Source organism: Podarcis filfolensis (assembly GCF_964270895.1).
Source record: "Podarcis filfolensis genome assembly, chromosome: 16".
NCBI classification, from domain to species: Eukaryota; Metazoa; Chordata; class Lepidosauria; order Squamata; family Lacertidae; genus Podarcis; species Podarcis filfolensis.
The window spans coordinates 23,395,027-23,420,851 of NC_139620.1; the positions used below are offsets into that span (position 1 = coordinate 23,395,027).

The 25,825-nt window shown below is 47.4% G+C and overlaps 1 protein-coding gene across 6 annotated transcripts in view; it reads right to left on the reverse strand.

The window, feature by feature from the left end:
- Nucleotides 1-25,825, reverse strand: part of EMID1 (EMI domain containing 1) — a 67,894-nt gene that overhangs the window by 13,684 nt on the left and 28,385 nt on the right. For 4 of the 6 annotated variants that reach the window (XR_014542426.1, XM_083590325.1, XM_083590327.1 and 1 more), the window contains exons 4-14: nucleotides 25,560-25,646; nucleotides 22,449-22,510; nucleotides 21,614-21,758; nucleotides 17,289-17,342; nucleotides 16,482-16,589; nucleotides 12,121-12,258; nucleotides 9,484-9,564; nucleotides 6,430-6,473; nucleotides 4,035-4,097; nucleotides 2,671-2,715; nucleotides 1,142-1,186 (exon numbers count right to left, since the gene is read on the reverse strand). Coding sequence is in view for 5 of the 6 variants with exons in the window: in XM_083590325.1 (XP_083446451.1) it covers nucleotides 1,142-1,186; nucleotides 2,671-2,715; nucleotides 4,035-4,097; nucleotides 6,430-6,473; nucleotides 9,484-9,564; nucleotides 12,121-12,258; nucleotides 16,482-16,589; nucleotides 17,289-17,342; nucleotides 21,614-21,758; nucleotides 22,449-22,510; nucleotides 25,560-25,646 (872 nt within the window). In the remaining variant the exon portion in view is untranslated. The remainder of the gene's footprint in view (nucleotides 1-1,141; nucleotides 1,187-2,670; nucleotides 2,716-4,034; nucleotides 4,098-6,429; nucleotides 6,474-9,483; nucleotides 9,565-12,120; nucleotides 12,259-16,481; nucleotides 16,590-17,288; nucleotides 17,343-21,613; nucleotides 21,759-22,448; nucleotides 22,511-25,559; nucleotides 25,647-25,825) is intronic. The other 2 variants (XM_083590326.1, XM_083590324.1) reach the window with 1 other exon arrangement.

A 25,825-nucleotide genomic window follows, 5' to 3' on the forward strand; every position in this document is an offset into this window, starting at 1 on the left:
GGGGGGGAGACTGGGATTAGGGTTGCCGAACGGCTGGAAACGAGGAAGAAGAAAATATGGACCCACCCACTCTGTTCTTTCAAAAAAACCTCTGATCTGCAGAAATCAGCCCACAACACTTTTCACAGTATGGAGTCACAATCGGTTGCCAACATCTGCACACCAAGCTGCTCCTAAAAGGCAGAGCAGCAGCAGCTGGTTGAAGAGTTGGCAATCCTAGTTGGGATCGTGCCAGAGTGTTCCCGTTCTCTTGCCTATGGGAGGAGAAAGGCAGCCTCACACGTCCGGTCCTGGTTTCAGATTGCGTTGGCCAGCGGCAAGAAAGCTGTGCTTATTTCTCCCACTGTACCATGCAAAGGAAGAATTCAGCATCTCCAAGATGGGAAGCTTTCTTTTTTAAAACAAAAAACCAAGTTTCTAGTCCTTAAGGCTGTGGAAATAGGCTTAAAAGCCCACAAAAATGTGGACACAAAAGATTTCAACAGTCCAGATAGATCATCACGTGGTTTTTCTTGGCAAAGAACTTTGATCATTTTGGTGAACAACAACAACAATGTTCTGTTCATGCAGAATATGCACTGAGCTCTGAGAAATAATATGTCTGGTGAAGCAGCTTTTGGCTCACGGTGGCTCATGTCACACAATAAACCTTTAGGGTAGCCTTCCTTCCCCAGTCTGGCCTCCCTGCAGATGGTTCTGAACTTCAACTCCCATCAGCCTCAGTCTCGTGTTGCTGGGGTTGATGGGAAAAAGGTTGTGCTAGCTGGGGCTGATGGGAATTGCGGTCCAAAATCAGTGGGTGCTGGTGGGGAAGCTGCTTTCAAGGCGCCGCGAGGCTCTTGGCTGTTTTGCATACCTTGGGAGGTCCCAAGATAATAGGAAAGCGCCTTCATTTCAGTACCCCTTATATCTCTTGCACACCCCTAGAAGCCTGCCAGCTTGGCTCATGTCTCAGTAGCGGAAATGGGCTTCTGTTGATGAGGGTACAATGGGGGCAGAGAGCTGGGCATCAGGGCAGATTTTTGCAGGTCTAGCTGGTTCCCAAGACCCAGTGTCCCTTGACTGAGCTAGCGAGTGTCTGCGGTGGGGGAAGAGGAGAGAAAAGGAGGGTCCCCACCCTCACCCCACCCCACAAGCTTACCCAGGTGCCTTTCTCGCCTGGTTCACCTTTGGGACCCGGCTCACCCTGAAGCAGAAGGAGAAAAGGCATGAGAAAACAAAGGTTTGGGGCGGTCTGTGGTTATTGCAAAAGAAATCTTCAAATAGGAAATTGCATCAGACCCTCTTCTGCTGTTGTTGTTGAAGCTGCCTTACACAGAGTGTAAAGGCCAGTGGTCCATCTAGCACAGTATTGCCCACACTGACTGGCAGCAGCAATCACATGGGGACATTGCTAGACCTACCTGGAGCTGCCGGGAAGTGAGCCTTCTGCATGCAAGGCAGATAGATGCTCCAGATACCGCACTTGCCCCCTTGCTGAATTGTGTAAAACAGCATATAACGCCGAAGTACTGAATTCAAGAGCCACGTACCGCAACAGCAGGGAGAATCTTACATGCAACATTTTGGAAAAGCACACGGGGAACCTAGTAAGATGGATTTATTAAGATAACTCTGGGAGCATTTGAGAATCGCAACATCTCATTGTCATGATTAGAGATGGAGAAAGGTTTCCGTAAGCTGGAAGCGGTTGGAAATTAGTAACCAACCCAGCATAAAGCATTTGCAACCTCAGGCAAAAACCGAATTTCGGTGAGAATTGGAAGGGCTCCATAGAGACTTATGAGCTCACAGAACTTGTGTTAGTGACCTATGATGTAAGGCGTATGTAATACAATAAAAAGCTTCATACGGGTGTCAGCGAAAACCAAAGCTTTTTTCTTTCCAAGGGTAAGGGTGGTGCAGGGAGAGGGGGTAGGCTTGGCCCACCCTGGGAAAGGCAGATTATAGATGCTGTCTTGGGCATGGAGACAGGCCATTATGATAACTGTGTAATGTTAAGAATCCAGTACCTAGAGGAGGCCTCTCCCTGCCAGACTTGACTTGAAATTATATTTTGAAGCCTCCTGTATTTGCTGGATCCGGGAATGGATAAAACTAAAAAATACAGATCTATTAGATTTGGAAGGATATGACAACAGATTTGGCTGGCATGCATACTTGTGGTACGAAAAGGCAAGAGTACATCAAAGTTTTCGAAATCATATTATAAGGAAAGCGATTTTTAAAGTTTGGGAGAAGGATAAAAGATTATTATAACTGTGCTTTTTTATTGATTTGTATGCCAGCCTGGGAACTGACGAGCTGGGTATAAATGCTTTTGAATCGAGGATGGTGAACCTGCGCAGGCCTCATATGTCACTGGACTCAACTCCCATCATCCCCGACCTTTGACCTTGCTGCCTGGGTCTGATGGGAGATGGACTCCCAACAACTCTCCGGAGGAACCCAGGTCCCCCAGCCCTGCTTCAAACGAATCAATGAATGAACAAGCGAATGAATGAAAGTCCCATGGAGAACGGTGACCGAGGAAGTTCTCATGTAGTGTTAGAGACATTTTTCAGAATGTGCAGAACTTCCCTGGTTGCTGGAGTTTGCCACTAGCCACCCAAATTTCTCGCACCCACCCTTAGCAGGGTATTCTCTCCTCCTCTGCTGTGCCACACTTACGCGCTCTCCATCAAGACCTTGGCGGCCAGGATATCCTTGCGGTCCCTACAGGAGAGATGAAGGAGTAGAAAAAAGAAAACCTGAGTCACAGAATCATAGAACTGTAGAGTTGAGAGGGACCTCAAGAGTCATCTAGTCCAACCCCCTGAAAATGCAGTCCATGGCTATATGCTTCGGTTCTCCTGCCCCACCAGCCCTCCAGGGACCTGCCTAAAACCCCTTTTTGCTCTTCATCCTCTGGTAATAATGATAATGATAATGATAATAATTTATTTATACCCCGCCCATCCAGCTGGGCTTCCCCAGCCACACTGGGCAGCTCCCAACAGATTAAAACAGGGGGGGAAATCAAATATTTAAAACTTCCCTAAACAGGGCTGCCTTCAGATGTCTTCTAAAAGTCAGAAAGTTGTTTATTTCCTTGACATCTGGTGAGGGGGCATTCCACAGGGCAGGCGCCACCACCAAGAAGGCCCTCTCTGCCTGGTTAAAGCAAGTGCAGGGAGCCTCTGGCCTTCCAGAATTTGTTAAACTCCAACTCCCATCAACCCCTTGGTGGGGCTGAAAGGAGTTGTAGATCAGCAACATACGGAGGGCCAAAGGTTCCCCACAGTGCTAAAGCAAGCAGCCAGGATTTGAACCCAGCTCCTCCGGGCAAGTATACGAACACGAGAGCCCACCCCCATGTCTGATCCTGACCTGGAGGGAGGTGCCTGCTTCTTTATATGGCTCTGGCTCAGGGAGAAATCCCACAGGGGCAGTTCCTCCAGCCCCACAGTGCTTTAAGAGCTCTGAGTGCTCCACTGGGTTTCCTGTTCTGCCATCTTCCAGCCAGCCACTGTAGATACGCTTTTGAAAGCTGCTTGATGTGCAGACGTCAGCAGGGGTAATAACAGCTCTACAGTGGTACCTCTGGATGCGAACAGGATCCGTTCCGGAGCCCTGTTCGCATCCTGAAGCGAACGCAACCTGCGTTCGCACGTGCGCGGGTCGCGATTCGCCGCTTCCGCGCATGCACGTGACGTCATTTTGAGCGCCTGTGCATGCGCAAGCGGCAAAACCCGGAAGTAACGCGCTCCATTAGTTCCGGGTCGCCGCGGAACACAACCCGAAAATATTCACCCTGAAGCTACTTCAACCCAAGGTATGACTGTATATCTTGTGGAGAGGAATTTCTTGCTCGCGGCTGCAAATCAAACCAGTTTGGTTGGTTGACTTAAGGACACCGCAGTTTAAGGAGATCGACCAAGCTGGAAGCTGATTCTCAGCTGTGATTCCTGTGTGTATCCAACCACACAATTCTCTGATGCTATGAAACTGGGATGTAAGTCTGAGAGCACGTGGTGCTGGAGGGCGGTACTCACTCTTTCTCCTCTCTCTCCAGGGGTACCAGCTGCCCCGTCGGCCCCTGGGGTTCCGGGGCTCCCCTAAAAGAAAGAACCGTCGCAGCTTCAAATAATAATAATAATAATTTTTATTTATACCCCACCCTCCTCAGCCAAGGCCAGGCTCAGGGCGGCTAACAAGCAATAATAAAAACAAGTTGAATGAATACAACTTAAAAACAAGATTAAAATACAACATTAAAATATTGAAACATTAAAATGCAGCCTCATCACAGGAGGAGAAAGGGGAAAAAGAAAAAGGGGGAGGGAATCAAATTGGCTCCAAGCCAAAGGCCAGGAGGAACAGCTCTGTCTTACAGGCCCTGCGGAAAGAAATCAGATCCCGCAGGGCCCTGGTCTCATGAGGCAGAGCGTTCCACCAAGCTGGAGCCAGTGTTGAAAAGGCCCTGGCTCTGGTTGAAGCTAATCTAACTTCCTTAGGGCCCGGGACTACTAGGGTGTTGCTATTTATGGACCTTAAGGTCCTCCGTGGGGCATACCGGGAGAGGCGGTCCTGTAGGTACGAGGGTCCTAGGCCGTGAAGGGCTTTAAAGGTCAAAACCAGCACCTTAAATCTGACCCTGTACTCCACCGGGAGCCAGTGCAGCTTGAAAAGCACTGGGTGAATATGCTCCCATGGCAGAGACCCCGTGAGGAGCCTCGCTGCAGCATTCTGCACCTGCTGGAGTTTCTGGGACAGCTTCAAGGGCAGCCCCACGTAGAGCGAATTACAGTAGTCAAGCCTGGAGGTGACCATCGCATGGATCACTGTGGCCAGGTCGGGGCAGGAAAGGTACAAACAAGGTTTCCCCAACCCCACATATGTTTCAACTGTGCAGGAGGGTTGGCGTTTTGCCGCATGCCAGACTCCCCTCCAACTTGTGATTTCTACCCTCTGTGGCAAAAAACCCTCCCACACAATCCACAACTAGACTTGTGCACCCCCACTTTGAGGCTCTCAAGCATCCAATATCCTTTCACTGAAGATGCTCCCAGGGCCTTCTCTGCCAGGGCTGAGGCCTCCCAGAAATTGCTGGACTGGGACCCTTAAAAGGAGAGGGACTCCTGTTTATGTACTTATTATTGCTTTCTCTTGCTCTCAACTGTGGGAAATAAACCCACAGTGATAACGAAAACAAAAAAAAAATTTCGTGCATGCACACGAAAGCTCATACCAAGAACTAACTTAGTTGGTCTTTAAGGTGCTACTGGAAAGAAAAAATTTTTTTTGTTTTGACTATGGCAGACCAACACGGCTACCTATCTGTAAGTGATAACGAATGCATTCTAACACTTTTGAAAGCTTAAGATTTTCCCTCCCATACAGATGTTTTCAAAATTCTTTCCCACCCCAAAGATCTTTATTGAAACTTAACATATATACATAATAACCAAAATTCCCAATGATTCCCTCACATAAAATATAAAATCTGAATTACAACAGCTGCATAATTATACACTTAATTATAAAACCCACCCCCTACCCTCTACTTCCCTCCACAGCGATTCGACTTCTTTATATTTCTTTCTACCTTTTTTCCTTGCATTCTATAATAAACAAAATTATTTTTGTTAAATTCTGATTTTTACTTCTTTCTTTATTGTTTTTGTTATTGCTTACATTTTTTATTCTAAGCCTATTAGCATGTCATTTTTAGAACAATATTTTGACATATAATCTTTGAAATACTTCCACTCCATTCTTAACTTTTGATTTGATTGATATCTTATAATTGAAGTTAATTTTGCCAATTCTATATAAACTCTATAAACTCACCAAAATTTATTCAAAAATTTATTCAATTCCACCCCCAAAATTCTTGAATGGCTGTCTTTGAGCCTGCTCATTCAACTGTTTTAGTTTATGTTAAACTTGAATAAAAATAAAGTCCCAATAAAAAACTGAAAGGTTAAAATTTAGTTTGGTTTTAGTTGTGTTGCATTTGCACTGTTGTTATTTGCATGTATCTGTTTATTCTCTGGAGCCTGTTTGAATGAAAGGTGATGTACAAATAAACAGCAACATAACACGACTTGCATAAGACGCGATTAATAATAATAATAATAATAATAATAATAATAATAATAATACAACAGTGGATCTCAGTTGCATGGGACCGTTCTTTTGCAATTCAAGAAAATCTTTAATAAAAATTATTCCAAGTCGGTTGCAAGGGATCTCTCCCTACCCCAAATACGGTGGCAGCTAAGTGTTACCTACAGTTTAGTCCCAAAATACTGGGAGGTTCCAGGCCCTGGAAAAACACCACCTCCTATTCAAATCATCAGCTCAAAATGCAATTGGGCTGTTTCCACAAGTGCTCCCCCTCCCAGAAACCCTTGCTTCCTCCCGTCAGAGATTAGGGGTACTTACATCACGTCCCGGCTGACCTGGGATTCCAGCTGGCCCTGGAGGACCTGCAGGAAGAAAGAGGTTTCACACCCCTGGTCAGCAACTAATTTTTGCTGCTTTGAGAAGGGAGGAGCTGGAGGGAGGGGCAAAAGCCCCCCAAACCTCATTTTCCAAAGTGGCCAACCAGCAGCACCCACAAGGCTGCAGCTTTAGCTACAACCTTCGCACCCCACCCTGAGTTTTGTTGTGGCTGTTGCTTCCCACCCCCAGGGGGCAGGATTTGGCCCTGATTTGTTGCAACTCGATTTGGCCCTGATCTGTTGCAACTCCCACTTAATACTGTGATAGGAATTTTGAGGTCTTAGATATATGGTAATGTTCATAGCTGCACGTACATAGATCAGCACAGGAAGACCAACCTGAAGCCATTTTGATTCCTAAACTGAGCAAATGTTTTCTCTGCAAGGTCAAAGTGGTAAACCTCCCCATTGTCTCTTTCCTCACAAATATTGTCTTAAGGGCACATTTAAGATATGAATAGGGTGTGAGCCTGTGACCTGGCCCAGGAACTAAGTATTTATCATTACAAAAGACTAGCCAGGCTCCCCAGGCAATCCAATCAAGTAACCTGCCAGACAGGAGATAAACAACAACAGGAGAAAAACAACATTCAAATTTCTGTTTAGACCTCCTTTTCTGTGATGTAGGTCTGAGGGGTGGTCTTAGGTTACACCCCTTCCGTGATGTATGTATGATGTTTCTGGGGGTGGTCTTGATCTACAGTGTGGCATTTTCAAAAGTCTTTATAAAGCCTTGTCCGCCATTTTTCTGGGTTCCTCCTCTCTCCTGCGGGTGAGGGGAGCACCCTGTTACAACAGATCAATAAAGATCAAGCTTACTAGCTGCTTTGCTTCTCATTATTCTCTGGTTGGCCTCTGTTATTTTCTCCTAGCAATGGGGAACCTATGTAAGGACTCTATATGGGCTCTTGGATACCCCATAAGGTAAAAGGGCAATTTTTGTTTACAACAATACTGTGCGACTCCCTTTCCCAGCTGGGCCTAGCAGACTCGAGCTCTAGTCTAGGCGGAGGAAAACAATTCCTACCACGGTCAGAAAACACTTCCAACAACTTTCCTGGAACGGAAAGTGCAATAATCAAACCTGCCACCAGAGGCCAATAGAACGCCAGCTATCAAATCCTTCCTAAAGTCGAGTGAACCATCAGCCATGGATGGCAACAGGTTGCTTTGTTTCCTACCAGGACACTCACAGAAAAGGCTGAAAAAAAGCACGAGAAAGCTGTTGTGCTGGTTGGGAATGGCAGGTCTGCAAAGACCGGCTGCGGCTGGGTGGGAGTCCAAAACATTCAGAGGACAGATTGAGTCCACGCAGCTAACATGGTCTCTGGGTCGTCGGCAAGCCACAAATTTCATTTCAGCAGTCAGATACTATGGGGAGAGGCACTTCAAGCGTTCAGGGTGGAATCTGCATGACGACACCATCTGGAATATCTCCTGTGGTTCTCCTCTATCTCCTAGACTCCCTTTGGAGAAGGGCCGAACATGGAGGTAGGGTATCTATCCGCCTTGCAGGCAGAAGGTCCCAGATTCAGTCCCTGATGGCATCTCCCCAGGTACAGCTGGGAATGCCCTCTGTCTGAAACCCTGGAGAGTTGCTGCCGGTCCGTGTGGACAATATTGAGTTACTGTATTTTTCACTCTATAGATGCACCTTTTCACCTCCAAAAATTAAGGGGAAATGTGTGTGCGTCCTATGGAGCGAATGCAGGCTCCTTGGCTTCAGCGACAGCAACGCAAAGCCTTCGAAGCGCAGAGGGAGCGCTCCCTCCACGCTCCGGAGGCTTCACGTTGCTTTCGCTGAAGCTTGGAGAGCGAGAGGGGTCGGTGCGCACCGACCCCTCTCGCTCTCCAGGCTTCAGGGATAGCCGCCTGAAGCCTTCGGAGTGCAGCGCGAGTTCCTGCTGCGCTCCGCAGGCTTCAGGTTCCTTTCACTGAAGCCGGGAGAGCAAGACTCTCCTGGCTTCAGCAGAGAGGGAGAGCTGCGCAGCGCCCCTTCAGCCAAGCGGGAGGAGAAATGGAAGGGGCTCCGTTTCTCCTGCCGCTTCGCTGAAGGGGCGCTAAGCAGAGAGGGGGAGAATTTTTTTCCCCTGTTCTCCCCCTCTAAAACAAGGTGCGTCCTATGGTCGGGTGCGTCCTATAGAGCGAAAAATACGGTAGATGGAACAATGGTCTGCCTGTTTGTCTGCCTGAGGAAGCTTCACATTTTGCTGTTTCTGTAGGAAGGCCCAGAGCTCAGAGCATCTAAAGTCCCAGGTTCAAAAAGGTTCAAACTAACTTTTATTAAAAAACCAGAATCTTTTCTATTAGGCATTACAGGTCAAGAACTGCCAAGAGAAAAGAAGAAACTCTTTATGTATGCTATGACGATGGCTAGGATATTATCAGCCCAAAGATGGAAAAGCGAAGAAATACCAACTAAAGAAGAATGGCTTCAAAAACTGATGGAATATGCTGAAGAGGTAAAACTAACAGAAAGACTCAGAGATAAAGACAACAGAGATTTTTTAAAAGATTGGGAACCATTTAAGTTGTATCTACAGAAACAATGTAAAGAAACAGACTCACTAGCAGGGTTTGAGTAAACACTTACAAGCAACAAAAATAACTACAGAAAACTAGAAAGGTGATGATAAAATGATAAGAGATAATAACAATTAATATAGAAAATTTAGATGTGATATAATATAGCAAGCAGGGGAAGCCAATATGTTCAAAACCAGAAAAGGAAGTTGAGGAAAGCCAGCAGGGAGGGGGAATTTTGGGGAATGTATTGTTTCTATTTGACGATTTGATATGTTGTAATATGACTGGAAAAAATGTAAAATCTAATAAAAACTTATTTAAAAAATAAAAAAAATAAAAAGTCCCAGGTTCAATCCCCAAAGGAGTTTCTAGGTAGGGCTGGCAGACAATGCCACCTGAAACCCCATAGAGCTGCTGCCTGTCATTCCCCCATCCCTGAGTGAAGATACAGCGCCAAAAAGAGACTTACCCATTGGTCCCGGAAGGCCAGGAGGCCCAGCTGGCCCAGTGACCCCCGTTTCAATGAAGGTGTTTGACAGAAGTGGGTCCCCTGAAATCACACAAGCAGAGAAAGACCAGGGAATGGGTGTCTCTCCTTTGGAAACCAGGCTGGTTATTCAAAGTATTGATTTCTATACCGGTTAATGCTAAAATAAGCCTCTGAACAGTTCGCACAGTTTTAAAATCCCTCAAAATATAAAACATCCGCCATTATAATAGGCAGTCAAACCATCCCCCATGAAACAGCCTTGGTAAATTGGCACCCTCCAGATGTTATCTCTTAATTCTTTATTCCAATCCTCCCTTAGTACCTGTATATCAAATTGGTTAGCTAGTAACAAAGATTTATATATGTTGATGGCCATTTGTTGTTATTGTGTAAGAATTAATCAACTGCTTCAATATCTCTGGGGGTCTCTGAGGCCATAAAAGCTGCTGGTCTATAGATGGTGGTTAGCAAGTGTTTTATCTGGAGATATTGCCATTGAGCATTTGTAGGTAATCTGTATTTGACTCTTAAGACAGAATAGGTATAAAATTTATCCTCTTCGTTTATCAGCTGGTCTAACGTTCATACAGTGGTAACTTGGTTTATGAACTTAATCTGTTCCGGAAGTCCTTTCTTAAACCAAAGCGTTCTTAAACCGAGGCGTGCTTTCCCATAGCAGTGGGGGACTCAATTTACAAATGAAACACACTCAACAGGAAGCAGAACATGTTCTTATTCCAAGGCAAAGTTCACAAACCAAAACACCTACTTCCGGGTTTGCAGCATTCTTAATCCAAGTTGTTCCTAAATTAAGCTGTTCTTAAACCAAGGTACCACTGTATACCGAAATTCATCCACTTCTTCCATACGACCATTTCTTTCCTGATTTTTAAAGACGGGTTTCCCCACAAAGTCATTTTGTCGTGGGGAAAAAGGCCGAATTTATATTTTTTGGACATGTGGTGCCTCATTGTTCGAACTGATGTTATTGTTTCAATAGCATCTTGAGCATTAATGTATTAAGAACCCAAGTGCTGCCCATCTTTCTAATGGTGCTACATAGGAATATTCCAAAGTAGCCCAATTTAGATGGTTGTTTTCAGTTATGGGTCTCCAGAATTGTGTACCTGACAGTATATATGCTTGGTGATACAATTCCAAGTCTGGGATCCCAAATCCTCCATCTTTTATCCGCATTTGCATTTTTTGCAGAGATATTTCTTGGAACTGAAGAGCCCCAAAGGCATTTTCTAAACGAAGATTTAGCTGGGGCTGATGGGAGATATAGTCCCAAACATCTGGACGGTGCCAGTTTGGCCAAGGCTGCCTTAAAAGAAAACAGCAGTTTGAACAGGAGACTGCAGTAGACAGATCAAGGGGAGAGCGAATGGGCAAAACCATCTTGGACCAAGAGATTTAAGCATCTTTCACTGCACAAAAACAGACCAGGAAATGAGCAGCTAATGCAGGGGACCTTTCTCAGCTCAAAGGCTGCATTCCCTTCTGGGCAACCTCTCAAGGGCCACACGCCAGTGGTGGGCGGGGCCAGAGGCAAAAGTGGGCAGGGCGACGAATGTAAATAATTGACATCATCATCAACCTTTATTACGGTCCAGAGACCTAACAAATCGTTACAAAGCAATACACAATTCATACATCCTACCTCCAGGTTAAACAAGCATTTTGCTCAGAATATAGGGATCATTAGTTCTTGCAACCACCAATAAAAACTTTGCCACTGCTAATGTTCTAGTGTTTGTCCGGTCTTCCAATAGGAACCTGACATAGTGAGCCTCTGATTTCCCCAGGAAAGGTACCAGCAAGGGTAATATCAGTTCAGCCCTGGCTTGCTCATATTTTGCACAGTGCAACAAAATATGTTTTATGGAATCGATGTCTTGAGCACACGAGCAAAGTCTGTCCTGGTAGAGAACTCCTCTCAACCTGCCATCCAACACTGCAGAAGGAAAGACGTTTAGTCTGGCTTTGGTGAAAAGCCTTCGATAATTTGGTACTGTCAGGTTTTTAATGTAAGATGTTAACTTAAAGGCATGCCCATATTGTACTCCTACTGCCAGCGGACTACAGACTGCGTGTGATCGAGATCGCAAGTCACTGTGTGCATTATCCCATAATCTTTGCTTTAACGTCTTTAGGGCGCCTTCATAACCCAGGTAATACAGTTGGGGGGAGGGTGACAGACCAATAGAGGTGGCTTTTTTAGCCATGGTTTTCTGCCATTTGCTGACAAATTCCTCATTAGTCACGTGTTGGTACAAACCCTTCCCTAGATCAAACACTGAAATTCTGAGCCAGTGTTTTAGGGCAGCCCACCTAGTTGAAATTGAAATAATTTAACCTTTGTATAGTAGGCAAGCTTCTACACTGCCACAGCCCTCTTAGTCCTCCATCCAGGGAAGCAAGATCTGAGTTCAAGGAGACGTTCCCCTCAGGGCAAAGCACTCAGAGAGGGTGAGAAGCAGGGCTGCCAAGGGGGCGTGGCCTGAGGGGAGTTCCAAGAGCCAGATAGTGAGGCCGGGAGGGCCGTATCCGGCTCACAGTGAGGTTCCCTACCCCTGTGGCCAAGACACTTCCCTTGCCTGGGAGGGTACTCACTTTGATCCGGAATGGGCGATATCTTTGGTCCCACAGGGGCTGGTGGACCTGGTGGTCCAGGAGGTCCTGGAAGGCCCTTCTCTCCAGGGAAACCTCTTGCGCCCTCCCGCCCGGGGGGACCAGGAGGCCCCGGAGGCCCTGGATGAAATGGTGGGAGGGGAAAACAAAACAAAGCAGCACAATGGTGAACAATGAGAGCTGAGCCAGGAAAGGTAGGTTTCTTCCAGCACCTGTGGGCAAAAGCTCAGGGCGCCACTTTTTTAGTTATTTATCACATTTATATGCTACTTTTTTCTGTCAAGGAGCTCAAGCACGGTGCACATGGTTCCCCATTCTTCCCATTTCGTCCTCACAACAACCCTGTGAGGTAGGTCAGGCTGAGAGACGGTGGGCGGTCCCAGGTCACACCGCCCAGTGAGTTTCAGAGCAGAGTGGGGATTCGAACCCTGGTCTCTCATAGATTCAAGTCCAACACTATTATGCCACACTGGCTCTCATGCTGAGCATGAGGAACAGCAGAATGTGAGCTGTACAAGCAGGGATTTGCATGGTTGTCAGAACTGTGCACAAGGGCAGCACCAAATCCAGCTTCTGGAAAACCTCAGCTTTCATTTAAAAATGGAAGCAAGTTTCGCCTCTTGTGTTGCTACTCCTGAATCAGCAGCTGGGCACAATTCGGCCTGCTTGATTTAACTTATCAGCACATCTATCGTTATCAATTACGGTGATGATAAATTATTGTGACATTTCCCATATGATGCCCTTTCTTTTGATGCCCCAATACAAAGGGTTGAAATGCGTGCATGAACCTAAGTTAGTGGTATCCATTAACTTCAATGGGCTTACTCTGATTAGCACTAACACTACAGCCAGCTCCCAAGTAAAATCACAGACAGGTCAGCAGTAAATGATACAAACACAAATTACGTATAATGCTGCAAAGGCCTGTGGGAAATATTGAACGAAAAGAGAGAGGGCAGACAGTCCGGTTTCAATAAAGAGGAATGCCTTAACCAGGGCACCACCACTGAGAAGGCTCTGCTTCATGTGGCAAACTCCACGCCGTCGTTATGTTGTTAAGGAGGATTGGGGTTGGCATGGATGTCCTCTGGGGATCCCCTGCAACTGTGGGATTCTGTAGCTGTAAGACTGGGGTCTGCAGAAGAGGGCGGCTGCTAAAACTGTCAACCCAGTAACAAATACCTCCTGGCAGAAATAGAATGATCCTTGTAAAACAACAAATATAATGTTTTTTGATATCTGATGAAAACAAAGAAAGATATACAATAATCTGGAACTGTGTGTGAAAAAATAGTAGAAATAATAATACAGTGAGTCTAATCAGAAGTCAAATGTGTTTGTTTCGTTTTGTTTTTGTTTTTTCCTTTACCCCCTCTCCCCCCTTCTTCTTCCTCTTTGCTTTTCTTCTTTGTGCCTCCTTTCTTGGTCTTTTTCTTTTTGATTTGTTAAGAAAGAGATAAAGATATAAAAGTGTAATACGTAAACTTCAGTAAGTTAAAAGTGATGTTGTGTAATTTTTCTATTACTATTTATATGGTGTTAAAATTGGTGACTTGTAATGAATTGATGTAGCAATTACTGTGGGTTTTTCCCCCTCTGTTATTGTTGAATTCTAAATAAAGTTATTAAATAAATAAATAAATTGTCAACCCAATTCCTTTCGCTAAGTCAATAGGCCCTAGCCAGCTTTATTGAGAACTGTTTGCCATGTAAGCTTTACAATATGTTGCCATGGGAACTAAATAGATAGCTGGCATCTGAAAAAAGGTGACACCACTCCTGTTTCCTGATTGGAGGTGATCTTCTTGTTATAAGGCGCAAATGGGGAAGCTGTGGCCCTTCAGATGAAACTCCAATTCTCCTCAGCCCCAGCAAGCACGTCCAAAGGGTCAGATGATGAAAGCTGGAGTTTGACAATATCTGGGGTGCCACAGGCTCCCCCATCCCCATCGCTAAGGGGTTCAGAGGCAGGTTTTTGGCTCCGAGCGGCTTGCAGCTGAAGACCGGGAGCGTGCAGAGACGGGAGCGGCGGAAGCGAAGGGGGAGATCGGATTTGGCAAAGGCAACCCCTTCCCACTCACTCCCTGCTCCCCCCCTAAAAAAAAATTAGCTCAGGGAGGTCCAGAACAAAGAAGTGGGATTTACAGAGGAGACTTAGACCTAGGAGTAGGAGGGGGGAGAGGGTGGTGAATGGGGTCTGTGTGGGGTTGGGCTGACTGGTTAATGTTTTAACTCCAAACGGCCAGAGGCAACTTTCTCTGGGACGCCTTCCAAACCCAATAAACATTAAGCAGACCCACAGAGACGGCCAAGTACGACCACAGCTCCACGTGAGCTCAGATCCCCAGCTTTGCTTGCCCGGGGAGGGTGCTTCCACCCCAGCAAATCCCCCCCCCCAAATAAAACCACTATGAGAGACTTCAAGATATCCTACAATGACTGTGTTTTCCTCAGATTTCTGATCATGGAGGCCAACTTCCAAACCATACCTCCCCGATGGGAGACACACTTCACTCTCGTGTCCCCCTCCCCCAAAAAAGAGGTTTTAGACCGGGAGAGAGAAAAAGAGCACATGTACAAACATATGTCCTGCAAAGGAGCCCATGGCACACACCACCACATCACTGGAATGAGAGACAGTGTGGTGCAGTGGGTAGAGCATGGGAGTACAACGTGGAAGAGACCAGGGTTCAAGTCCCCACTTAGCCACGTGAAGCTCACCGTGGGGTGTGACCTTGGGCCAGTCACTGTCGCCTAGCCTACTTTGCAGGGATGTTGTGAGGATTAGATGAGGAGGGGGAGAATCATGTAGGCCACGTTGAGCTCCTTGGAGGAAGAATTCAGTATATAAACGTAGTAATATATTATTGGTTTTCCGTGGACCCCAGGGTTTGTGTGCCACCATTTACATAACAAAAACTAATGTCGAGATATCAACATTTTCAAAAGTACCACATTTTTCGCTCTATAAGACGCACCAGACAATAAGACGCACCTAGTTTTTGGAGGAGGAAAACAAGAAAAAAATATTCTGAATCTCAGAAGCCAGAACAAAAAGAGGGATCGCTGTGCAGTGAAAGTAGCAATCCCTCTTGCTGTTCTGGCTTCTGGGATAGCTGCGCAGCCTGCATTCGCTCTATAAGACGCACACACATTTCCCCTTACTTTTTAGGAGGGAAAAAGTGAGTCTTATAGAGCAAAAAATACGGTACTTAGCTAATTGGGAGCCCCTGGCCTAGTCGTTGCCGTTTCTTTGCAAGGCAAGGCAAGCTCAAAGCAACTTGCAACAAGCACAGAAAGGTTTCTTTCATCATTCACTAACAACTGCAAGATTTAAAGGAAGTTTAAACAGCCAGATAAACGGATGAGCTGATGAGAACATCTCACAGGGATCAAGAATACGATTAAACAAATCATTGCTAATGCATAATAAGGTCTAACAATAAAATGCATGAACCTAATCTAGAGGATGCAGCCCCAGAACTAACCCAAGCAATACCCCTTAAACCCTCCAGGTGTTTTGGACTGTCAGGTGTGGGGAACCTTTGGCCTTCCAGATGTTGCTGAGATGTTGTTGACCTACATCTCCCATCAACCACAGAAAGCATGGCCAATGGCCAGAGGTGATGATGTATAGTTTAGCAACATCTGGAGGATTTAAGGTTCCCCACACCTGAACTGGGTCTGATGGGATTTGTAGTCCGAAACATCAAACTATATCCCTCCACATGATTCATTTCGAGCAGCAGAAAAAGGTCCCGGAGACTTGGGAGGGGGGATCAGCAGAAAAAGGTCCCGGAGACTTGGGAGGGGGGATCTCCCCCAAGGCTGCCAGCCACCGCATTTTTCACTCTATAAGACGCACCCGACCATAAGACGCACCTAGTTTTAGAGGGGGAGGACAAGCAAAAAAATATTCTCTCCCTCTCTGCGCAAAGGCCCCTTCAGCTAAACGGCAGGAGAAGCGGAGCCCCTTCCATTTCTCCTCCCGCTTCGTTGAAGGGGCGCTGCACAGAGAGGGAAAACTATGCAGCGCCTCTCCAGCGAAGCGAAGCCAGGAAAGCAAGAGGGATTGGTGCACACCGACCCCTCTCGCTCTCCAGGCTTCAGGGATAGCTGCCCGAATCCTCTGAAGCGCAGCGGGAGCTCCGGAGGCTTCGCGTTGCTTTCGCTGAAGCCATGGAGCCTGCATTCTCTCCATAAGACGCACACACATTTCCCTTTACTTTTTAGGAGGGGAAAAGTGCGTCTTATAGAGCGAAAAATACGGTAAGTTGTTTTTAGCTGGAAATGCAGAGGATTGAAGGCAGAATTGCACCCGTAGAGCAGCGAGGGCTTACCTTGTGGTCCAGCAGGGCCTTTGACACCAGGTACGCCTGACGGGCCGCGGATGCCAATGTCTCCTTTGGGACCCACAGGGCCTGGGGGTCCCTGCGAGGCCAGCCTCCCTGAAACAAAAGGTTTGGAAAGGGAAGGGGGTAACAGTCGAGGAAGATGCGCATTCACAAGATCACAGCATACACTGAAAGCACAAAGCTTCCTCCAAAGAAGCTTGGGAACTGTAGTTTGCTAAGGGTGCTGGGAACTGTAGCTCTGTGGTGGGGAGAAACTACAGTTCCAGAATTCTCTCGCTGGGAAGTTGTGTGCTTCAGATATATGGAGTGACCATAGCTAAGAAGGAATGTGTTGAGACTGAGATTCACGGCGAAGGGTGTGTTGCAGCGAGAATTTCAGTCCTTGAGAATTTACCAAAAGTAAAGGGAAATGCTTGAAGATGTCAGATTACAGCAGGAAAAGAAAAGATGAATGTAAAATGTCTCCTTTTATCAATGGTCATCCAAGACCCTTCTTCACGCGGCCCCTCCTCAAAATGAAAATGAGCCTTTTCCAGAAGTGGTTCCCCAACTTGTGCAACACTCTCCCCAGGGAGACTCGCCTGACACTAGTTACATATCTTTTGATCCCAGGCAAAAACATTCTTTTTTTAGCTATCTATGGCCTTTCTGCATAGGTGGGATGTTTTGATGTAGTTTGTTTGCTTTTAAAAAAACAGAAATGTCTTGCGTAATTTATTTTTAATGCTGCTTTTAATGTATCTGTACGTTTTCTTTTTCCCTTAAAATATTGTAAGTCGCTTGAGTACATACCATCCCGTCCAGGTATGGTGGTCCTCAGCCTCTCTCTGGGGCCTGGAGAACCTGCTGAATACAGAGGGGACAAGACGTTACCTGGAGCTCCTACAAGCAAGGCTATGTTAAAAGTGTAATACATGCACACCCAACACAGTGTCCCTGGTCTTCCTTCTTTCAGGATCTGTGGAATGCTGCTGTTGAAAGTGCAGCAGCAGAGATCATTCAATTTGTAATGTAAGGGTTAATTCTGCTCGTGTTAAAGTCAAGTGGCCAAGAGTGGGACAGGTGCAGGTGTTGCTTAGCAACTGGGCAAAGTGACATGATCTTTAGTGAGGCAGCATGTGCTCCGATTGGCCGTGTAGTTCTGAGGAAGTTTTCCTCTGTATGTTTGGTCAAATCTCTTTCTGCTATGTACAAGGCCTGACGTAAATAAGAAGAAACCTCCCTGTTCCTTTCTCCTCAGATCATGCACTGCTCTCTGCTCAGTAAATTGTTATCAGGATTGCTTTTCTCTCATTCTCCATCTGTGGTATTTAAGTGACCCTGCTACCAGCTGCAAGGAGACACAAGGACTTTAAACCCTAGGGAAAGTGCTCTTGTGCTTGGGTTTACTTGCACTGGCGTGCTTTCGAACGGCTAGGTTGGCAGGAGCTGGGACAGAGCAACGGGAGCTCACCCCGTCGTGGGGATTCAAACCGCCAACCTTCCGACTGGCAAGCCCAAGAGGCTCAGTGGTTTAGACCACAGCACCACCCGCGTCCCCTAAGAAGAGCTCTGCTGAATCAGGCCAATGACCCATCTCTGAGGCACTGAAAACCCTGCATAAGTCAATGTGGGACATTCTCTGCAAAGCAGAAACGCAACTGAGGAACAACAGCAGTTGCTCACGGCGCATCATGTTCAGGGTTCAGCACACCTTTCCTGTTGGGTGTAATGAATGACAAAGCGACGAGGGAAGCCCTTGCACGTCCCTGCCAGGAAAGAACATCTCGCCACCCTTTCTGCCCATTGTCCTTTTGCAACTTGTGCAAAGAGGGGAGAGAAATATTCCATCATTAATTATTCCCGTCTTCTCCTCCCCTCTCTTTGCCCAAACCAGAAACACATGTTCTGTCAGAGCGAGGGAAGGACCACTAAACCTTTCCAGCTGCAGAGAGCTCCAGCCAAAGCCAGGAAGCTTCGCCAGGCCCCGGGACAGTCCCCGTCAGCCAGCTGCTTTCAATTTTGGCCCCCTCGCCTGGTGTGCTTCTCACCAGCTCCGATGCAATGCTGGCAGCGGACTTGGGAGGAAGGAGATGGCGGGTGGTAGGAGGAGAGAGAAGAGAAGAGGCTGGAGCTGATAATCAGAAGCAAAACTCCATTGTCCCTGCTTCAATCCTGGAGAAGGCAGGGCCAGTCTGAGGGTGCTGCTGCCCGGTTTGTGAAAACTTCAGCCAGTTTTGCCAGCCAGCCCAAACCGAATTGCTGCAGGTCAGTTACGATTCCACAGAAAATCCACGCAGAATTCTGCTTTCAGAGAATCTCAGCTTCCCCCACACTGCCCTACTTTAAAATCAAAATCGAATGCATCATTTAGTGGTTAAGAGTGTCAGCCTAGAATCCAGGAGACCAGGGTTCAAAACCCCACTCGGCTATGAAGCTCACACTAGGGTGACCTCGGGGGTCAGCCCCTGCCTCTCAGCCCAACCTGCCTCACAGGGTTGTTGTGGGGATTAATTGAGAGGACCAGGGGGAGAACTGCGCACACCATTTTGAGCTCCCCGGAGGAAAAGGTGGAATATGAATGCAATAAATAAAATAAATAGCATGTGCTTGAAAAGGCAACATGTGATCCCTTTGCTAAAGCCAATGCATGGTGTCTTTGCAGAGGCAAAGTAGCCTCCAGACTTTGGTCACCTCCAGACTGTCAAGTAATTTGCAGGAGCGATGGAAGTGCATCCCAGAAATTTTGGTGTGCGCTACTGAAGTGCTTCGTCCCCCTGGCAGTGCTGGAGTCAAAAAGGGCAGCCTCCCCTTTTCTCTCCTCTTTTCTGCCACACCCCTTTGTCTCCTTCTCTCTCTTCCCACTCCCTTTGGTTATGTACTGAAGTTTTCACCCTGGGCCAGCAGGGGGATACGGTAGATAGTTTCACTCAGGTCCACATAGGCAAATAAGGGATTGAAAGTGACGTTCAGTGATTGGATAGTTACAGAAAGTGGTTACTGTTGCATTGTAGTGGAGCTCTATATAAGCAGGCTGGCTGAACCCTTCAGTTCAGTTCTGTTCTGGCCTGTGAATAAACAAGAGCTGTTTGAAGAATCGCTGTGTCGTCTGATATGTTCACCCACAACTTAATACCTTTTCTCTCTCATCTCTTCTCTTCTCCTGCATCCCTTTCCTGCCTGCTTCCTACACACATGAAATGAGGCCAAGCAGGCAATTGGGTTGCTCACCCCTCTTGAGAGAAAATGGTCTTTTGGGGGGCATTGTTAAATGTCAAGGACAGTTGCCTTGAACTAGTGAAGGCCTGTAGGCAAGAACCTGGCCTCAAATGATCCACTTCGGTTCATTCAGGGAAGAAGAAGCAACAGGTAAAAGGACACTCCCTCAGACTTTCCTCAAGTTTAGGCTCCGTGCACACACACACACCCTCTCCGAGCAAACTGGCTTCTTGCTCCATCTTGCTTTTTTTTATTAAAACATCTGCCAACAGTGTGGCTAACCACCATCAAAACAAGCCCAAAACCCAGGTCCCAGAAAAGGACAGACAAGGCAAACAAAGAAGCTGAGGCTTCTCAATGGCCACCCACACAAAATGCACACCTACACTGTCATCTGTTAGGACATCCAGACAGCAGCGTCTTAACCTGGCGCCAAAGTGGTAGCTGATGGGACTGATAGAGTGGAAAGTAGGGAGGCTAACAGCAGGGGGCGCCAGAGATTATATCTATACAGCGGTACCTCGGGTTAAGTAATTCGTTCCGGAGGTCCGTTCTTAACCTGAAACTGTTCTTAACCTGAAGCACCACTTTAGCTAATGGGGTCTCCCACTGCCGCCGCACCGCCGGAGCACGATTTCTGTTCTCATCCTGAAGCAAAGTTCTTAACCCAAGGTACTATTTCTGGGTTAGCGGAGTCTGTAACCTGAAGCGTATGTAACCTGAAGCGTATGTAACCCGAGGTACTACTGTATTGGACTAAACCATTGGTTCCTAAAGTTTTTCGAGCTATAGCCCTCTCTTTAGCAGTTTTGACAACGCACTACAGAAGATAATAGCATAATAAAATTTAAAAGAGTAACAATTAATTACACATTTATTCAAAATCCAATTAAAACTATTTAGTTTACTTAATTCAACAAAGGGGGTGAACTTGATCCAGCAGCTTTTCAAAGTCTGGGGGTCATTTACACCTCCTGCGCCCCCTGCCTCCTCGGTAATCCCACTGACTCCCAGTGGGCAGTACCACCCACTTTGAGAACCACTGGACTAGGTGACTCTTTGAGTCCCAACCGTACAATTCTGCGTGGAGCTAACTAATTCTAGTTTTGCACCCTATAAGGGCAACCACTGAGACTGAGCTGGAGGAGAATCACAGATTGGCTGGACACAGAGGATGGGTGGTCAGAGGGAGAAGAAGGAGCAGAATGGGAAGAGGATCTGCCAGAAGCTAAAAAGGTTACAGGGTTTAGTGAGCTGGGAGAGTCTACGGCAGACAGAAGTCCAGAATCAGAGGCAGATGTTGAAGCAGGTTGGGAGGGGAGCCAAGAGGCAGAGACAAGTCAGGCTGGTGTCTCCCCCTCCTGCTGTGACAATCCCCACTCCCCCTGGTCTCCCAGAACCAGAAGAGGTATGTTCAGAGAGGAGCAGAGACAAGCACATCGGCGTAGTCTCAGATTGCTTGGGAAGGACCTGGGGATGGAGGAGATTTAGGCATCTGTGGGAAGGCGGGGACCTTCAGCCTCCACAACTGCCTACCCAGAAGAGTTGCTGTGATGATTAGGCCTCACTCCCTGGAGCAGGTCTTGTTTCGTCTAATGGAGAGTTTACTCTGTGTGATTTTGTGCTGGCTCGTTCCCTGGCAGGGAGGAAGCCGCTAGGCAGGGCCAACCCCTGGTCTGCTTGTATGTAAGAAGGCAGGCAGGTGAGAGCTGGCTGAGGCCAGACTGAGGTTCATGGGGCATTGCCCCATCAGCCCTAATGAGGAAGCTCCCACTCCCTGCCAGAGTCTAAAGGCATGAAGGAGCTAACCAGGCAAGGAATTCACAGGCAGGGCCACCACTGAAAAGGCCTCGTCTCCTGTGCCCACCCTACCACACCCCAGATGACCACCGAAGATCTACTGCCTCCCTCCCGCTTACCTTTTGCGCTTTCATCCCCAGGGCTCCCCTGAGCAGCCATAGAGCCCCACAGGGCCACGGAATCAGGAGAGTCACCTCCCTTAGGAGCAAGTCGTCTGCCGGGCACCAGAGAGTCCACAGATTCAGCCGCAGAGAGGATCGCTACCTGAAGACAAGGGGAACATCTCCAGCGAAGGAGGCAAAAGGTCTTCACCCCTGACACATGCACAGGCAGGGAGGCGCAGCTCCAGAAGTAGCGTGGTTGGGGTTGAGTATGTGAGGGTTGTGTGTTCAGATCAGTATGCTAGCTATATTGACTACCATATGTGATTAGAAAGGCAAGAAGGCATCCTTTTCATTCTACTCTGTGTCCTCCGCGTGCAGAGCTGTTTCCCTTCTGATGCTGTTGGTCTTTGATGAAATTGCATATATATATATATATATATATATATATATATATATATATATATATTTAACATTTACATGCCACTTGATTGAACTAAGACCTCTAAGCAGTTTACAAGAAATATTAAAATTATCAATTAAAAACAGTTAAAAACAAGGAAAAGCATCTGAAAAAAATAATTAACGGCGAACAACATTAACATTCATGTTTCTGGAGAGGCTTGCCTAAATGAAAACAAAATAAGCAGGCACCGGGAGGAAAAAATACAATGAAGGCCCCTGTCTGATATCAATAGGCAGGGAGTTCTAAACCTGCCACACTGAAATAATGATTTCTGACAAGGCTGGAGAGATGGAGGAGCGGTATTGGATAAAGCAGCCCAGCTGAGACCCCCCCCCCAACCCCACTGCCCCTTCAAGAGTATATAAAATTATATTGAAAGAGACTGACCTTTGCTTCTAAGAAGTTAACCCTCTCCAGCAGCTCTGAGAGTTTGCTGCAGTTTAAACAACCTGGGGAATCAGGTGAGACAGAGAGAAGTTAAAATGGGCAGCTAACATTTATTTATTTTTTGGCCTGGAGGCCACATTTGTCATTGGTTAATTCTCTAAGGACCACATGCCATCAGTGGGTGTGGCCACCCCACTCTCACACACCCCTGCATCTCCAGGTCAGACCGGCAAGCATCCTCTCTCTGAAACCCTGGAAAGCCACTGCCAGTCAGTGCAGGCAATGCTAAGCTAGATGGACCAATGGTGTGACTGGGTAAAAGGCAGCTTCCTATGCTCCTGTTTAATCCAACCCTTTATTCAGCAGAAGGAATCTTAACTTGTTTCTAAGGGGAAGGGCCATAGCTCAGGTGCTTTGCATCCAGAAGGTCTTGGGCTCATTCCCCAAAGGCATCTCCAGCTAGACTTGGGAGAGACCCCTTCCTGAAACCCTGGAAAGCCGCTGCCGGTCAGTGTAGGGCAACACTGAGCTTGATGGACCAATGGGTCTGCTGCCTATGTTCCAGGAGGTACAGGAACTGGTTTTGTGAGCAAAAGGTCCCAAGTTCAACCCCAGCATCTCCAGGTAGGGCTGGGAGGGACCGGTGGGTGTTGTGGTGCAAAGTCTCTTCTATACCCAATAGGTCCCTGCAGAAAGTTTCTCCTGCTGGATCTCAGAAGCCTGACGCACAGTATCTCTGACCAGGGTTTGTAAGCGTGGCTGCTCCTGTAGCCTCCCTGTTGAGATACAACCGGCACCAACTGCCTGTGCTTTCCAGAAACAACTGAAGACGTTTTGTTTTTATTATGTATTTTTTGTGTTTTTTGTGTTGTGATTTTATGTTGTGAACTGCCCTGAGATCTCTCGGTATAGTACAGTATACAATTTATTATGATTACTATTATGATTACCATTATTCTTGTTATTATTATTATTATTACAGTCATACCTTGGAAGTCAAATGGAATCCGTTCTGGAAGTCTGTTCGACTTCCAAAATGTTCGGAAACCAAGGCATGGCTTCCGATTGACTGCAGGAACCTCCTGCAGCCAATCGGAAACCACGGAAGTCGTGTCGGAAGTTCAGGTTCCAAAGAACGTTTACAAACCAGAACACTCACTTCTGGGTTCGTGGCGTTCAGGAGCCAAAATGTTTGCGTCGCAAGGCATTCGACTTCCGGGGTACGACTGTATTAATGCTTTCCCAGCTGGATAAATGGGTCTTTCTGCCAGGTGTCTATTTTGTATTGTTTAAGTTTTGTCTTAAATATAGAGGCTGTTCTTTTGTGCTTTCCGCTGTTTTCTGCTGTTTCTTTCACATGTTGCCTTGAGGCCATTGTGTGGAAGATGATTATTATTGATGATGATGATATCTGAGTGGGCACCAGGTTGGGGAAGGCAAATTCACACTACTGCGAAAGCAGTGCCAGAGGGACAACCAGGAATTTCTCAGCCTGCAAAGGGCTGCCAGCGCTCTGCCAAGCCGGCTCAGCCAATTCCCACACTGGGCAGATTAGTGCTTTGCATTGTAGAACCAATTCTATTAGCTCCCTGGTGAGCTGCTGCAGCCATGACAAATATCCCTGCTGTCCTTATTGGAGGGGAGTGGAAAGAGAAGTATTTTTCACTCATCGCTAAGATCCAACTAATGGGAATCAGAACTGCGCACACACAGAGAGACAAACAGAGGCTGCTTTGAAACATGACTTTGGAACAAACAAGCAAATAAGAGTTGAAAGCCATGAAAGAGATCTCAAATGCTCTATACCCAACACAGACCCAGTGCCGGCGTAATGGTTAGAGTGTCGGACTAGCAGCTAGGAGGTAAAGGGTAAAGGGACCCCTGACTGTTAGGTCCAGTCATGCACGACTCTGGGGTTGCAGTGCTCATCTTGCTTTATTAGCCAAGGGAGCCGGCGTACAGCTTCCGGGTCATCTGGCCAGCATGACTAGGCCGCTTCTGGTGAACCAGAGCAGCGCACGGAAACGCCGTTTCCCTTCCCGCCGGAGCGGTGCCTATTTATCTACTTGAACTTTGACATGCATTCAAACTGCTAGGTGGGCAGGAGCAGGGACCAAGCAACGGGAGCTCACCTGGTCACGGGGATTCGAACCGCCGACCTTCTGATCGGCAAGCCCTAGGCTCTGTGGTTTAACCCACAGCGCCACCCGCATCCCTGGTAGGAGCTGGGAGACCGGGGTTCAAATCACCCGCTCGGCCATGAAGCTCACTGTGTGCTCTCAGGCCAGTTGCTGCCTCTCAGCCTAACCTCCCTTGCAAGGTTGTTGTGGGGATTGAATAAGGGGAGAACGATGTACCCCAGCCTTCAGCTGAAGTCAAAGGTGTGCTAGGATCTGCCATTTCTGCTGTCTGCCCAAAACGCCAAGAGCGAAGGGGAGGAAAGCAACGGTGCAGTTTGGGTAGGACAACATACAGCAAGGGCAAGGGCGCTCTGCTTAGAAACCCTTAGGGAGGGTCTCCTGGAGGAAAAAGCTCTCAGCGGCTACTAGGCACAACGGCTATGCTGTGCCTCTACGGTAGGAGGCAGTGATGCTTCTGAATAAAGGTAAAGGTAAAGGGAGCCCTAACCATTAGGTCCAGTCGTGGCCAATTCTGGGGTTGCGGCGCTCATCTCGCTTTATTGGCCAAGGGAGCCGGCGTATAGCTTCTGGGTCATGTGGCCAGCATGACTAAGCCGCTTCTGGCGAACCAGAGCAGTGCACGGAAACGCCGTTTACCTTCCCGCCGGAGCGTTACCTATTTATCTACTTGCACTTTGATGTGCTTTCAAACTGCTAGGTTGGCAGGAACAGGGCTCGAGCAACGGGAGCTCACCCCGTCTCGGGGATTCGAACCACCGACCTTCTGATCGGCAAGTCCTAGGCTCTGTGGTTTAGCCCACAGCACCACCTGCATCCCAATGCTTCTGAATACCGGTTGCTAAAAGCCAGAGGAGGGAAGAGGGTTGCTCTAGGGCTTGGGTGCTGCTTGATGGTTTCCCATTGAGGAGGCCGCCATGAGCACAGGATGCTGAGCCATTGGCCTGACTCGTCTTAGGTCCTCAACCCTCACCAGAATAAGCTGCAGGCCGGGCTGGCAGTCTGCGTAAAGGGGCAGCCCCATGAGCAGCGTCCTGAGGATCCTGGTAGCCAGCAGTCTCTGAAAAGGAAGAAAAAGATGGGGGAGAATTGTTCAGGGTTGTGGCAAGGAACCTATTTCAGCCTGAGGGCCAGATCAGAGCTCACCCAAACTTAAAGGTAAAGGTAAAGGGACCACTGACCATTAGAAGAAGAAGAAGAAGAGTTTGGATTTGATATCCCGCTTTATCACTACCCGAA